The sequence below is a fragment of the Bufo gargarizans genome, chromosome 5 (assembly GCF_014858855.1).
Source record: "Bufo gargarizans isolate SCDJY-AF-19 chromosome 5, ASM1485885v1, whole genome shotgun sequence".
NCBI lineage: Eukaryota > Metazoa > Chordata > Amphibia > Anura > Bufonidae > Bufo > Bufo gargarizans.
This window is the reverse complement of record NC_058084.1, coordinates 241,606,761-241,624,184: the sequence shown is the minus strand read 5'-3', so window position 1 is coordinate 241,624,184 and position 17,424 is coordinate 241,606,761. Positions and strand designations below refer to the sequence as shown.

The following is a 17,424-nucleotide window of genomic DNA, read 5'->3' as shown; positions in this document are numbered from 1 at the left end:
CTCGGGTGCTGCCTCTTTAAAAGCTTTCCTCTCCCTGTTCTCCCCTTGGCAGAGATATTCTCTGCATAGGTATTTTATATAGCCCATATTATGTGCTTGCCTGTTCCTCCTTAAAAGAGATCCTCTAGATGGAAGTCTACGGCCACAAATACAATCCACATGCTTGTGGTACAGTTACAGCTCCAAGTTGGAGCCATGTTTAGATCTTTACTTGCTTTTTGTTACATGCAGGTATTCCCCATATGTACTGTATATGTAATTCTGTTGAAATGCGTTAGAGTGGACACTTGTCATCTCTGTTTCACAGTATTCAGTTTTCTTAGTCTGCATGATTTAGCTGAGGACAGGACCAGCCTTAGATTGAAGGGCAAGGTGTACTTTAATACAGTGAAGTTGTGTTTATTACCCATCATATGTAGTCACAGCTGCCTCATACTCCTGTATAAGATAATTTAATTTAAATGGTGATGATTAAGATATGCTCCTTTAATGCTAGAGGCATGAACACACCAGCCAAGCGAAGCCAGTTGTGCAACATGTTTAATAAACAAAAGGTTGACATCTTATTTTTGAAGGAAACCCAATTCCAGACTAATCATATTCCGAAATTGGGCAATCATGTGTATAGCCATATCTTAGTACTACACCGCATCCAAGAGGGTCAGTATCGCTTTTCATAGACGCTTGTCTTGGCTGGTGTGTTCGATGCTGGTAGATGGAGAAGGTAGGTTCATATTTATTAAAGGGACGCTTGGAACACAACTATATACTTTTGGCTGTATCTACGCACCAAATACGTCCCAGGCTCCCTGGCTGAAATCGATGTTAGACACTTTTCACAAGTTTGCTGAGGGGGTAGCTATACTTTCAGGGGATCTGAATGTGGCGATTTCTCCAGACATTGACACGTCCATGGGCTCCTCCTTCCAATCCCAACGTGCACTTAGACAAATCCGAAACCAAATTGCTAAGACAGGCCTAGTGGACAATTGGAGGGCAATGCATCCGGGCGAAAAAGACTTCACTTACTCCCCAGCGCATACCTCTTATCAGAGGTTGGGTTATATTCTAGTATCCGCTTCACTCCTTCCATATTGCAAAAAAGCCTCGATTGGACCGATCGTCCTCTAAGACCAGGCTCCTGTGTTTCTGCAGTTTCCTCTGAGGAACATGCCCAAAAGAGAATTTATTTGGAGACTTAATGAGATGCTCCTAAATAATCCAAATAATGTTAAATTTATAGAGGGGAGGATTGAGGAATACTTTCAAATCAATGAAACACAGGGGCTGTCACCGAGTGTAGTCTGGAGACTCATAACTAGTCAGAGGACACCTTCTATATATGGAGGCCTACCTCAAAAAGAAAAGGGAGGCGGAGGTTCTGGGTTTGTTGACCCAAATTCACACACTAGAACAACTGCACAAGAAGCACATTACATCCGCCATTACGCAACAATTAGACCTCCTGCGGGCACAATAAAAAAATATACTTATGAGAAAACGGCCAAACTATATATTCGGTTTGCATTTTTTACGGAATAAATGCGGACCCATTAATTTCTATGGGGCTGCAAAAAATGTGGACAGCACACAAATGTTATATGTGTGCTGTCCGCATCCATTTATTATGTAGGGAAAGTTAACCCCTTTATGCATCGTCACGTACATGTGGGAACGTGGTGCCTTACCCCATTCCCACGTGCATGTACGTGATGGGATAGAGCGGGTGCAGGAGCTGCACCCGCCCGATCCGCAGTACGGGCCTGGCTGTTACTGATAGCCGGACACCTGCTGCATCCACCGGCATCGCTGTATGGGATGATGCCAGCGGATTAACCTTTTCACATGCCGCGGTCAGCGCTGACTGCTGCATGTGCGGGGTTTACAGAGGGAGGGGGCTCCCTATGACTCCATCAGCCCCTGTGCTGCGCTGGCAGCGGGCCGATGGTTGCCATGGCAGCCCCGATGCCTTACACAGGCATTGGAGCCTGCCAGCTATCCAAGCCCAGGAGATCCAGCTTGAGGGCTGGGTCTCCTAGGGAACTGTCAGCGTGTGTAAGACGCTGACAGTTCAATTCAGTACAATACATAATGTATTGTACCGAATTGAAACAGGGATAAAACCCTGAAAACGCAAAGTCCACAGTGGGACAAATTAAAAAAGTAAAAAAAAAAAAAAGTGTTAAAATTTAAGTTTCAGGTGTAAAAAAAAATAAAAAAATGCGTCCTTTTCCCAAAATAAAGACAAAAATAGGGAAGATAAGAAAAATAGACATTAGTATCGCTGCGTTCGTCTTGATCGGCTCTATAAAAATATCACATGACTTAACCCCTCAGGTGAACACAGTAAAAAAAAAAAAGAAAAAAAAAATGCAAAAAAAAAAACAAACTTTTTTTGCAACACCAAGCGATCAAAAAAGCATATGGCCCCCAGAATAGTACCAATCTAACAGTTGCCTCATCCCGCAAAAAATGAGCCCCTACCTAGGAGAATCGCCAAAAAAACTATGTCTCGCAGACTATGGAGACACTAAATCATGATTATTATTTTTTTGTTTAAAAAATGATATTGTGTAAAACATAAATAAAAAAATTAAGTATACTTATTAGATATTGCCACGTCCGTAACGACCTGCTCTATAAAAATATCACATGACCTAACCCCTGAGCTGAGCCTGAAGGGGCTACATGGGACCATCTGTCGGATTCTATGGATGAAGGAGAGGAGGGCTCCCTCCATTCCACACAATCCTCCACATTGCTTCAGAAAACCCTGCAACATTTGCCCACTAAAGACGACTGCAAACTATTGATCACTGAACTTAGGAATGCTTGCAAATTTGAAAATTTCTCCCCTCAGGAGAGACATCTAGCAGCTGGCGGGTCGCGTGGACTCCATAGAGACTGAACATGATGACACACACACAGGAGTGTCACTCACCTTCAATCTATTATAGCCTCCCAGACACAATTTATCAGGGAAAATACCCGCCACCTGGAAGACCTGGATAACAGAGGTCGTAGAAACAATATTCGTATCCGCGGACTCCCTGAATCCGATAATGAGGAGAATCTGCGGGTGACCCTGATGGAACTTTTTTAACTCAATGCTAGGGGCTCCATTAACGCAGCCTATTAAACTGGATCGAGCGCACAGAGCCCTACGCTCTAAATCCTCTACCGCTCCACCTCGCGATGTGCATAAATGACTTTGAATTGAAAGAGAATATAAAGTCTAAAGCTCGAGTGCACTGGTCAATTGAGTTCCATGGTACGGCTGTCCAACTATATCAAGATCTCTCCTGGTGGACCCTCCAGAAAAGACGGGCGCTAACAACCATTGCTGAACCTCCTACGTTAGCGAAGAATTCCGTATAGATGGGGCTTCCTGTTTGCCCTCTTAGCCACAAAAAAGGGCAGAACTTTCACTCTTCGTCAGCATGCAGATCTCCTGCCATTCTGCTCAGCCTTAGATGTGGATACACGCTCCATAGCGGATTGGGAGCTCCCGGACCCAAAGCCTGTTCCAGATCCGGTTTGGCAGACGCCTAAACAAAAGAAGTGGCGTCCTCCCTTCCAAGATGACCTGCACAACTTGGAACCTGTTGTTGCTCCCCCATGAGTACAGAGTTCTATTGCATTAAGTACTGCACGTCTCCTGTTCACTTTTTTGCCTTTTGGCGGTGTTCTTTTTTCACTTCAGGATCATTTTTTGACCTCCCGGGACGCTTACTGGTCTTGATAATGCTGTTCTTGTACTTTTTGGCACTCTGATGTCCTCTTTTTCTGCCGTTTTTGGGGACGTCCAGTCACTCCCCTATATCGGTGTGGCAATAATGATACCTTTGTTTACTATGTGTTACTGATCCCTTTCTGGGTAGTTTTGCCCAATGATATTACAATTGTGTGGTTATTGACGTTTTTTGTGTCTCCCCATTCTTCCCCTTTGTGTTTTCCTCCTGTGTTTCTTATTCCTAGGTGGTCTGGCTGCGGTTCATCTGTGCTACAGTTTGACAGGGGCCCGAATCTTCTGTGGTCTCCTCGCAACGGGATGTTGGGTTTGAGCTTAGCAAGTATTTCCTTCTTCATGTTTTATGATGGTTAAGTGTATTTCATTAAATGTTAAGGGCCTCAATTCCAACACCAAGAGACGGCTAGCTCTGAACGAATGCAAATCCCACAAAGCAGATGTAGTTCTTTTCCCCCCCCCGAGCGTAATCTGCCACGTCGGGGGAAAGAGACAGCGGGGATGGCCATTCTTCTGTCTACTTATTGCCTGATACAGGTTGAATGCTATATTGCTGACGGGGAGGGCAGGTTTATTATACCCAAAACATCGCTGCATGGTAATCCACTTATACTCTCTAAGCTCTATGCCCCAAACTCAGCCCAAATTATTTTTTTTAGACAGGGTCCTTTTCAAACTGTCCCAATTTCTCCCTGCTGCATTGCTCGTTGGGGGAGATTTTAATGCTTACTTCTCGGAGCAGATGGATAGACTATCTATGAATAATACCGCACCTACACGAGCACAGTGTCGTCTGTCGCGGCTTTTTAGACGCACTATCCGGTGCCACGCTCTGTATGATCTCTGGAGGGTAAACTACCCCCCCTGCAAAGTCTTACACCTTTTTCTCCCACCCCCACAGTACTCATACTCTGACAATTTCTTCGGAAATATTCCTGTTTTACGAATGTTGGAGGATGCGGACATGGGCCACATTACCTGGTCTGATCATGCTCCAATATCCGTTAGTCTCAAAAGTGTAGGGTCACATGCCAGAGTATGCCACTGGCGACATAATAAGTCTCTCTTAAATAGTCTACGTATCCGTCACGAGCTTAGGGATACTCACGGAATACTTCATGCTTAATCAATCCTCTGTCGTCTCTGTTGCTACACTGAGAGGCTCATAAGGCGGTTTTCAGAGGCCAATGTATAGCGTTGGGGTCCCAATTGAAAAAAGATTGTATTGTGCAACAGATCTCCCGTCGTTCCCATCATTTGTAACACCGTAATCTTAAGGGCCAGATTACAAGATTTACAAATGTCAAAAAGTTGAGAAACTATTGTTGTATTCTAGGCAAAGATTTTATGCGTGGGGTAATAAACCCCATACTCTTCTAGCTAATCAATTGCGTGACTCAAACCTGATGGGTAGCCCAACTGTTATGAGACAAGCAGATAACACATTACTATACAATCCTGAGGCGATCTCGAAACTTTTCCAGGAGTTTTATGCACATCTTTATGCTATCCCCCAACAGCTCCCTCCCGATCAGTTGGAACACGCTCGCCTTTTTGAAAACTTTTCTGTCTAAATGCAACCTTCCTAAATTTGCCGGAGGATGCTCTGTCATCCTTGATTACAAGTGTTTAAACAGCTCCCCAACAAGAAATTGCCTGGCCCAGACAGGTTACCCTATGTGTATTATAAAACTTTCTCAGACATTTTGATACCCTATATGTTACCTCTATATAACTCATTTTTACAGGGCTCCCCGATACCCACCTCGTTTTCGCATTCTTACATCACACTGATCCCTAAACCTGGAAAGGATCCCCTGGATTGTGCCAACTATAGGCCAATCGCCCTCCTTAACTCGGACCTAAATTTTTTTACGAAAACCTTAGCTGATAGTCTCTCGGTGTGGCTTCCCCATCTGATTCACAGGGACCAGGTGGGGTTTGTCAGGGATCGGCAGGGTGGAGACAATACTAGGCGTACCATTGATCTCGTAGAGATAAGTTAATAGACGCAATGAGGCAACTTTATTGCATAGTCTCGACGCTGAAAAAGCGTTTGACCATTTGAACTGGTCATTTATGTTCTCCGCCTTGCAGACCTTTGGTATTACAGGCCCCTTCCTAACGGCCTTATGAATGCTCTACTCAAAGCCAACACCGGCGGTAAAATTGCCCCATGCTCTTTCCTCGACCTTCCCTATATGTAATTGCACACGCAAGGGGTGCCCACTATCCCCCTTAATATTTGTCCTCTGCATCGAACCCCTTGCTGAGGCCATTCGAGCACACCCGGATATACTGTACATGGAGTCATGGTCAATAATGTAGAGTTCAAGATGCCCTTGTTTGCGGGTGATATTCTGCTCACATTGAAGGATTTGCATATAACGCTTCCAAACCTTTTCCAGTTGCTGGGAGTGTACGGGAGGTTGTCGGGTTACAAAGTTAACACTGCGAAAACAGAGGCTTGCCTTCTTCATTGCAGCCCGGAGAGTGTTGCTACCATGAAAACTAACTTCCACTTTTGTTGGAAGGACACTACATTACGATATGTAGGAATAAACCCAACTCTGACTTATTCCTCCTTGTACGCACTCAACTTCCCGGACACGTTCCGGAACTTAAAGGTTCTTTATGAGTAAATGGATGCCTCTTCACATTTCCTTGTTGGGTCGTATAGCTACAGTCAAGATGACTATATTGCCAAAGCTACTTTACCTGTTTGAGACGCTACCGAGTCGAGAGCTGCGTGCCCTACAATCTAGTATGCTGAGATTCATATGGAATGGGAAGAGGCACCGGATAGCTTGTGCGACTCTTACAGTGCCTGAGTCGCTGGGGGTTCTGGCAGCCCCTGATATAACAAAGTATTATTGGGCAGCCCATTTGCGGAGAATACCAGCGTGGTCTAGTCTGCAGGCGGCCCCTCCAGGAAGTGATAATAAATCGCATAACGAGCGCTGTGTATTACCGGTACTTACAACTACAAGTGCTGCCGAGAGGAGGGAGGAGGCAGGCTGGGAGGATGGGCGCTGGCAGTGTGAGTCATACGTCACGCGCCTGCGCCGCCCACTTTATGAATGAAGCAGGCGGCGTGGGCGCATGACGTATGACTCGCGCTGCCAGCGCCTGTCCTCCCGGCCTGCCTCCTCCCTCCTCTCGGCGAGCGCTTGTAGTTGTAAGTACCGGTAATACAAAGAGCTCCTTATGCGATTATATACATACGGTAACCATTAACTATTAGAGATACGATTATACAGTGAGCGGGGCCGTGTAGTAGAATAGTAACCTCACGGGCCCCGCTGTCATTATAAAAGCAGATGCCGGCCCCTAGCCCGTGTATTGAGGGTCATTCACTACAGGGACACTTATGGAGGGGATCTGTGGATGAGACATAGCATAAGATGCTATATATGTGTCATCCACAGATCCCCCCCATAAGTGTCACCCACAGATCCCCCATAAGTGTCACCCACAGATCCCCCATAAGTGTCACCCACAGATCCCCCATAAGTCCGATACAACCGGCCCTTTGAGGGTGACCAAACTGCTGATGCGGCCCCCGATGAATTTGAGTTTGACACCCCTGCTCTAGATGGTCGGAAGTGGAGAAATTGTGGATAGCTCCTGTACACCCTAACTCACTCATATGGTCCCCATTGTCGACTGCGTTGCTGCCTGACTTGCTAGAGCCTGTGTCACTAACTCTTCGCATATGGCTAAGATGCAATCGACAATTCTCATTGGCTTCTGAAAGGTCCTCCATGACTTCTTTTTTATCTAACCCTTTGTTTCTGACGGGTATTAAACCCCTTTCCTCAAGCATTGGTTTCTAACAAGCCATTTCATTTTGCGGCTGTTATAGACTATAAGACTCTCCAAATGATGCCATTTGAGAGATTACAATCACCCCGCCAGCTTCCTGACTCTGTCAGATATCAACATCTACAATTATAGCACTTGTTCGCTACCATATTTAAATCTATGACTATATCCACTCCCACATCCTTTAAAAACTATGTAAGCTGTCAAGCTCAACTAAGGGCCTCATATCTGAAATATACCTCCTCCTATCATCCTCATCCATTAAGCACACTTATATGTCTAAAAGGGAAGCGATTCTTAATCAACCCATCTCTATTGTGGAATGGAAACTAGTGTGGGACAGGACAACGAAGTCATCCTCTTGCATCTCTCAGAGAAAACTCTTATAAGGTATTGATGTTTTGGTACCATACCCCACAGTTATTGAAGCATGTATGCCCTTCCCTCTCCAATAGAGGGGTCTCATATACATATATTCTGGAATTGCCCTTTAATTGGGCCCTTCTGGGAGATGGTGCATGAGGTTCTCGTCCAGGTCTTCCATATTCGGTTCCCATTAAACCCCTTTTTCTATTTACAGAATATGCCACCAATGCCGCTGAAAAGACACATTTTGCTTTTATCCCTACATATTTTGACCGCAGCCAGACGCCTTATTGCCAGATATTGGAAAAGATCTGTCCCGCCCACCCGAATTGACCTCATTGCATATGTTATGGAGGTCAGATAAATTAAATACTTGTCTGCAAGCTTATCTAAGCAGGTTGAGAGATTTAACAAGATCTGGCAATCATGGGACGAATACATTGACTAATGCCTGTGCTGATATATGTGATCTACCCCTAACCCCTTATGCCTTGTGTCCTTTGTCTATACCTCCCATCTTAGTTGTTTGTTCTGTGTCGTATAATTCTTTTAGTTTTCATTAATTTGGAAACTTCGGTAGCTGATTATATAAAACTGGGTTTTTTGCACTACACCCATATTTTGGTACATGTATTGCACCTGTTTCTAATTGTCTTGTTATACAGTATTCTGTGGACCCAGTGGGTTGCTACCCACATGCTTTATTACCTCTGTATTTCACACCTAGCTACGCCTGTATTTTGATTGATTGTAACACCACACTGCACAGGCTTGTACTTGTTGTTCATTTGTAATAACTTACGGGGAAAAAAAAGACTTTTTCTTTATAAAAATGAAATATTTTGACTCAAGTTTGCCACTGTCATGAAGTACAATATGTGACGAGAAAATAATTTCAGAATGGCGTGGATAAGTAAAAGTGTTTTAAAGTTATTACCACATAAAGTGACATGTCATATTTTCAAAATTAGGCTGCGTCCTGAAGGTGAAAAATGGCTGTCCTGAAGGCACTTACTAATGTATTGTTATTATAAATAATGTGTCTCTTTTTATGGCTGGATTAATTTTTCCATCACATTATACACTGCTTGTTTCCATGGTTACAACCACCCTGTAATCCATCAGTGGTGGTCATGCTTATATACTGTAAGAAAAAATGCCAGCCTCTCTGGTGGCCGGGACTGTGGCAGCTCATGTAGGCTGGTGCTTTTTTTTCTATAGTGTACAAGCACAGCCATGCTGCTGGACTGCAGGGTGGTCGTAACCATGGAAACTTTCTCTGCATAATAAATGCTATTTGCTGACATGGCAAAACCCCTTTAACCACTTCAGCCCCGCTAGGTGAAACCCCCTTCATGACCAGGCCACTTTTTACACTTCGGCTCTACACTACTTTCACCGTTTATCGCTCGGTCATGCAACTTACCACCCAAATGAATTTTACCTCCTTTTCTTCTCACTAATAGAGCTTTCATTTGGTGGTATTTTATTGCTGCTGACATTTTTACTTTTTTTGTTATTAATCAAAATGTAACGATTTTTTTGCAAAAAAATGACATTTTTCACTTTCAGCTGTGAAATTTTGCAAAAAAAACGACATCCATATATAAATTTTTCGCTAAATTTATAGTTCTACATGTCTTTGATAAAAAAAAAATGTTTGGGCAAAAAAAAAAATGGTTTGGGTAAAAGTTATAGCATTTACAAACTATGGTACAAAAATGTGAATTTCCGCTTTTTGAAACGGCTCTGATTTTCTGAGCACCTGTCATGTTTCCTGAGGTTCTACAATGCCCAGACAGTAGAAAACCCCCACAAATGACCCCATTTCGGAAAGTAGACACCCTAAGGTATTCGCTGATGGGCATAGTGAGTTCATAGAACTTTTTATTTTTTGTAACAAGTTAGCGGAAAATGATGATGATTTTTTTATTTTTTATTTTTTTCTTACAAAGTCTCATATTCCACTAACTTGCGACAAAAAAAAAAAAATTCTAGGAACTCACCATGCCCCTCACAGAATACCTTGGGGTGTCTTCTTTCCAAAATGGGGTCACTTGTGGGGTAGTTATACTGCCCTGGCAATTTAGGGGCCCAAATGTGTGAGAAGAACTTTGCAATCAAAATGTGTAAAAAATGCCCTGCAAAATCCGAAAGGTGCACTTTGGAATATGTGCCCCTTTGCCCACCTTGGCAGCAAAAAAGTGTGACACATCTGGTATCGCCGTACTCAGGAGAAGTTGGGCAATGTGTTTTGGGGTGTCATTTTACATATACCCATGCTGGGTGAGAAAAATATCTTGGTCAAATGCCAATTTTGTATAAAAAAATTTGGAAAAGTTGTCTTTTGCCAAGATATTTCTCTCACCCAGCATGGGTATATGTAAAATGACAGCCCAAAACACATTCCCCAACTTCTCCTGAGTACGGCGATACCAGATGTGTGACGCTTTTTTGATGCCAAGGTGGGCAAAGGGGCACATATTCCAAAGTGCACCTTTCGGATTTTGCAGGGCATTTTTTACACATTTTGATTGCAAAGTTCTTCTCACACATTTGGGCCCCTAAATTGCCAGGGCAGTATAACTACCCCACAAGTGACCCCATTTTGGAAAGAAGACACCCCAAGGTATTCCGTGGGGGGCACGGCGAGTTCCTAGAATTTTTTATTTTTTGTCACAAGTTAGCGGAAAATGATGATTTTTTTTTTTTCTCTTTTTTCCTTACAAAGTCTCATATTCCACTAACTTGCGACAAAAAATAAAAAATTCTAGGAACTCGCCATGCCCCTCACGGAATACCTTGGGGTGTCTTCTTTCCAAAATGGGGTCACTTGTGGCGTAGTTATACTGCCCTGGCAATTTAGGGGCCCAAATGTGTGAGAAGAACTTTGCAATCAAAATCTGTAAAAAATGCCCTGCAAAATCCGAAAGGTGCACTTTGGAATATGTGCCCCTTTGCCCACCTTGGCATCAAAAAAGCGTCACACATCTGGTATCGCCGTACTCAGGAGAAGTTGGGGAATGTGTTTTGGGCTGTCATTTTACATATACCCATGCTGGGTGAGAGAAATATCTTGGCAAAAGACAACTTTTCCAAATTTTTTTATACAAAATTGGCATTTGACCAAGATATTTTTCTCACCCAGCATGGGTATATGTAAAATGACACCCCAAAACACATTGCCCAACTTCTCCTGAGTACGGCGATACCAGATGTGTCACACTTTTTTGCTGCCAAGGTGGGCAAAGGGGCACATATTCCAAAGTGCACCTTTCGGATTTTGCAGGGCATTTTTTACACATTTTGATTGCAAAGTTCTTCTCACACATTTGGGCCCCTAAATTGCCAGGGCAGTATAACTACCCCACAAGTGACCCCATTTTGGAAAGAAGACACCCCAAGGTATTCCGTGAGGGGCATGGCGAGTTCCTAGAATTTTTTATTTTTTGTCGCAAGTTAGTGGAATATGAGACTTTGTAAGGAAAAAAGAAAAATCATCATTTTCCGCTAAATTGTGACAAAAAATAAAAAGTTCTAGGAACTCGCCGTGCCCCCCACGGAATACCTTGGGGTGTCTTCTTTCCAAAATGGGGTCACTTGTGGCGTAGTTATACTGCCCTGGCAATTTAGGGGCCCAAATGTGTAAGAAGTACCTTGAAATCAAAATCTGTAAAAAATGGCCTGCGAAATCCGAAAGGTGCCCCTTTGCCCACCTTGGCTGCAAAAAAGTGTCACACATCTGGTATCGCCGTACTCAGGAGAAGTTGGGCAATGTGTTTTGGGGGGTCATTTTAGATATACCCATGCTGGGTGAGAGAAATATCTTGGCAAAAGACAACTTTTCCCATTTTTATATACAAAGTTGGCATTTGACCAAGATATTTTTCTCACCCAGCATGGGTATATGTAAAATGACCCCCCAAAACACATTGCCCAACTTCTCCTGAGTACGGCGATACCACATGTGTGACACTTTTTTGCAGCCTAGATGCGCAAAGGGGCCCAAATTCCTTTTAGGAGGGCATTTTTAGACATTTGGATCCCAGACTTCTTCTCACACTTTCGGGCCCCTAAAAAGCCAGGGCAGTATAAATACCCCACATGTGACCCCACTTTGGAAAGAAGAAACCCCGAGGTATTCAATGAGGGGCATGGAGAGTTCCTAGAATTTTTTATTTTTTTGCATAAGTTAGCGGATATTGATTTTTTTTGTTTTTTTTCTCACAAAGTCTCACTTTCCGCTAACTTAGGACAAAAATTTCAATCTTTCATGGACTCAATATGCCCCTCACGGAATACCTTGGGGTGTCTTCTTTCCGAAATGGGGTCACATGTGGGGTATTTATACTGCCCTGGCTTTTTAGGGGCCCGAAAGCGTGAGAAGAAGTCTGGAATATAAATGTCTAAAAATGTTTACGCATTTGGATTCCGTGAGGGGTATGGTGAGTTCATGTGAGATTTTATTTTTTGACACAAGTTAGTGGAATATGAGACTTTGTAAGAAAAAACAAAAACAAAAACAAACAAAAAATGTCCGCTAACTTGTGCCAAAAAAAATGGCTGAATGGAGCCTTACCAGGGGGGGGGTGATCAATGACAGGGGGGGTGATCAATGACAGGGGGGTGATCACCCATATAGACTCCCTGATCACCCCCCTGTCATTGATCACCCCCCCTGTAAGGCTTCATTCAGACATCCGCATGATTTTTACGGATCCATGGATCGGATCCACAGAACGCATGCGGACGTCTGAATGGAGCCTTACAGGGGGGTTATCAATGACAGGGGGTGATCAGGGTAATCAGGGAGATCACCCCCCTGTCACTGATCACCCCCCCTGTGAGGCTCCATTTAGACGTCCGCATGATTTTTACGGATCCATGGATACATGGATCGGATCCACAGAACGCATGCGGACGTCTGAATGGAGCCTTACAGGGGGGTTATCAATGACAGGGGGTGATCAGGGTGATCACCCCCCTGTCACTGATCACCCCCCCTGTAAGGCTCCATTCAGACATCCGCATGATTTTTTACGGATCCATGGATACATGGATCGGATCCACAAAACGCATGCGGACGTCTGAATGGAGCCTTACAGGGGGGTCATCAATGACAGGGGGTGATCAGGGTGATCAGGGTAATCACCCCCCTGTCACTGATCACCCCCCCTGTAAGGCTCCATTCAGACATCCGCATGATTTTTTACGGATCCATGGATACATGGATCGGATCCACAGAACGCATGCGGACGTCTGAATGGAGCCTTACAGGGGGGTTATCAATGACAGGGGGTGATCAGGGTTATCAGGGTGATCACCCCCCTGTCACTGATCACCCCCCCTGTAAGGCTCCATTCAGACATCCGCATGATTTTTTACGGATCCATGGATACATGGATCGGATCCACAGAACACATGCGGACGTCTGAATGGAGCCTTACAGGGGGGTTATCAATGACAGGGGGTGATCAGGGTAATCACCCCCCTGTCACTGATCACCCCCCCTGTAAGGCTCCATTCAGACGTCCGCATGATTTTTACGGATCCATGGATACATGGATCGGATCTGTAAAAATCATGCGGACGTCTGAATGGAGCCTGACAGGGGGGTGATCAATGACAGGGGGGTGATCAATGACAGGGGGTGATCAGGGAGTGTATATGGGTGATCACCCGCCTGTCATTGATCACCCCCCTGTAAGGCTCCATTCAGACGTCCGCATGATTTTTACGGATCCATGGATACATGGATCGGATCCGTAAAAATCATGCGGACGTCTGAATGGAGCCTGACAGGGCGGTGATCAATGACAGGGGGTGATCAGGGAGTGTATATGGGTGATCACCCGCCTGTCATTGATCACCCCCCTGTAAGGCTCCATTCAGACTTCCGCATGATTTTTACGGATCCATGGATACATGGATCGGATCCGTAAAAATCATGCGGACGTCTGAACGGAGCCTGACAGGGGGGTGATCAATGACAGGGCGGTGATCAATGACAGGGGGGTGATCAGGGAGTTTATATGGGGTGATCAGGGGTTTATAAGGGGTTAATAAGTGACCGGGGGGGGGGGGGTGTAGTGTAGTGTAGTGTTTGGTGGGACTGTACTGACCTACCTGAGTCCTCTGGTGGTCGATCCTAACAAAAGGGACCACCAGAGGACCAGGTAGGAGGTATATTAGACGCTGTTATGAAAACAGCGTCTAATATACCTGTTAGGGGTTAGAAAATTCGGATCTCCAGCCTGCCAGCGAGCGATCGCCGCTGGCAGGCTGGAGATCCACTCGCTTACCTTCTGTTCCTGTGAGCGCGCGCGCCTGTGCGTGCGCGTTCACAGGAAATCTCGCGTCTCGCGAGAGGACGCGTATATGCGTCCAGGAGGAGTAAAACAACCACCTCCCGGACGCATATACGCGTACGGCGGTCGGGAGGTGGTTAAATATGGTCACATCCAATGCCTATTTGTAATAGGCACTAAAAGAAGAGTACCTGGTTCTGTTGCTACTATAGTGATACTTTGCTTAGCTCTATAAAATTTAGCTATGTGCCAGTGTAGGTCTGCCCCTACCCTTACATACAGAGTGAATGGAGACCACCTCGGGCAGAATTGCAGCCTTATAATCCTGTAAATGTGACACACAATCACACATATTTTGGGAAGAATCTCTTAGTGAAAAATGTACAAGCAGTCCTAAACTATGGTTGGGATGGCAGTTTCCGAAGATCTTTAGTCATAGGGTACAAATGATCATCAATGCAGCTTATACACTCACCTAAAGAATTATTAGGAACACCATACTAATACGGTGTTGGACCCCCTTTTGCCTTCAGAACTGCCTTAATTCTACGTGGCTTTGATTCAACAAGGTGCTGATAGCATTCTTTAGAAATGTTGGCCCATATTGATAGGATAGCATCTTGCAGTTGATGGAGATTTGAGGGATGCACATCCAGGGCACGAAGCTCCCGTTCCACCACATCCCAAAGATGCTCTATTGGGTTGAGATCTGGTGACTGTGGGGGCCATTTTAGTACAGTGAACTCATTTTCATGTTCAAGAAACCAATTTGAAATGATTCGAGCTTTGTGACATGGTGCATTATCCTGCTGGAAGTAGCCATCAGAGGATGGGTACATGGTGGTCATGAAGGGATGGACATGGTCAGAAACAATGCTCAGGTAGCCCGTGGCATTTAAACAATGGCCAATTGGCACTAAGGGGCCTAAAGTGTGCCCAGAAAACATCCCCCACACCATTACACCACCACCAGCCTCCACAGTGTTAACAAGGCATGATGGATACATGTTCTCATTCTGTTTACACCAAATTCGGACTCTACCATTTGAATGTCTCAACAGAAATCGAGACTCATCAGACCAGGCAAAATTTTTCCAGTCTTCAACAGTCCAATTTTGGTGAGCTCGTGCAAATTGTAGCCTCTTATTCCTATTTGTAGTGAGATGAGTGGTACCCGGTGGGGTCTTCTGCTGTTGTAGCCCACCTTTCTTTGCCATTCTGACATTCAGTTTCGCGTTCAGGAGATTGTCTTGACCAGGACCACAACCCTACATTCATTGAAGCAACTGCCATGTGATTGGTTGACTAGATAATCGCATTAATGAGAAATAGAACAGGTGTTCCTAATAATTCTTAAGGTAAGTGTATATTTAAATACTCCAAGCATTTGTAACGTGTATCTTTTTTGAAAACGAAGTGATTTTACACACCATTTTTTATTTTAGGGATACTGGTCTATAAAACTAAACATCAAAGAATTGTTTGTATCCTTTTGTAATTATAATAGTAACTGAAATCACACAGATATAGACCCTTCAAATTTTAGGGCTGATAATATACACAGTGCAAGGTATGATAAGGGTGCAGCTTTCAGTCATCTGGACTCAGCACTAGTACTTTCTCACCCAAATTCATCCTGAATTTCAGCCAGCTGATCTACCAAAATCTGTAACCGGTCCCAGCGCATCCGGCTGCATTCTTTGTGGAAGTCAAAAGCAAAATACCTATTTAAAAAAAAGAGTCAAGGATGATATGACATTACATTTACATTATGTGGAAGAGACCCTGCAAACAATCGCATTTTAACAAGACAAGTTTAATTTAAAACCTGCCAGTATCTCATCTTAAGGCTAGATATAGTACACCTTCTATTTATAGAAATCCATGAGGATGAGGAACAGTTAGCAATGCTTTATCAGCTCTTTTACGTCGAGCGTGTTTCTTATGTATTAAAGAACGAGGTGTTGTTTCCATGCATCAGGATCCTTTGTCTGCTGCATTAAACTCTCCACTTTCTTGGATATTCTCCAGTTGCACTCAAGTTTCAGCAAGGAGGCACTTGAAACCTCATTTCTCAAATTACTGTAAATTGTCTGTCTACAAGTACCACCGGCTTCTACCTATACCACAATTATGAAGAGAAGCACAGCTCTGTATTTTCTGCAATGTACAATACAGGCTCTAAAGTTATTTTGCTGGTTTTGTGAAGATTGTGGATAGCCATTATTCTCAGCTCTGGGACACCCAACCTTTAGGGCTGTTTCACACGAGCGGATGCCGTGTGTGACATCCGCTCTGTGAATGACAGCCAAGACCCGATGCGGACAGCAGAAGCACGGAGCATTAACATGACTGATAATGCTCCGTGCTTCTGCTGTCCGCATCGGGTCTTGACCGTCATTCACGCAGAGGATGTCACGCATGGCATCCGCTAGTGTGAAACAGCCCTTAGAGTACTTCAGTCCCCTATCAGCCATCCATGAGGCAACATGTCCACTGCATCTAGGCAGCAGTTCCTGTGCAGTATGCCCACTTGGGTAATTTTAAGGGGTTATCCACGTTTAGAGGACCTTTTGGCCAACCTCTCCCCCCTCTCCTCAACGTTGCAGGACCTATGGAGGGAAACTTACTTACTGGTCCCACACTGCCTCCTTCAGTCCTCCGCTGCTGCGCACTGGTCCAGCTCATTGACAACTGGTTTGAAGGTGATCATGTGTGTCACTGCAGCCAATGACTGACAGGTGACCCCCATGCATCACGTCAATGGATCACATGTCACCGCTGCACGGCAAACGTGACCTGCATGGCAGAGTGCGGCAACCGAAGGAGTCTCAACCCTGCGGCCAGAGTGAGCAAATATCCTTCCCTCTGCAGTTCCGGTGACTGGGGGGGGGAGGGGATATTGGGAATCTGGCTGAAAGACAAACAGAAGCCCCTTAAAGTTACTGAAACAACAAAGCACCCTAGTCATTATTCACTCCTCAACATTGAAATTGCACCACAAGGAAAAATCTATGAACATGTCAATAATATACAAGTGGTAAAAAATAAAAACAAAATATTCAAAACATAGATTTATTCAGTATCGAGTATGAGAACAACATGCAGAAATACACTTATATGCCTTGACATGCCATCAATGAGGATATTAATGATTGTCTAAGGAATGTTCTGCCA

At 44.4% G+C, this 17,424-nt stretch overlaps 1 protein-coding gene across 1 annotated transcript in view; it reads right to left on the bottom strand.

Annotated features, from left to right (window-relative positions):
* The window catches only part of SACM1L (SAC1 like phosphatidylinositide phosphatase), a 130,467-nt gene that overhangs the window by 12,373 nt on the left and 100,670 nt on the right, over positions 1 to 17,424 (bottom strand). Inside the window, exon 13 of the mRNA XM_044293421.1 lies at positions 15,873 to 15,971. Within this exon, the coding sequence (XP_044149356.1) occupies positions 15,873 to 15,971 (99 nt within the window). The remainder of the gene's footprint in view (positions 1 to 15,872; positions 15,972 to 17,424) is intronic.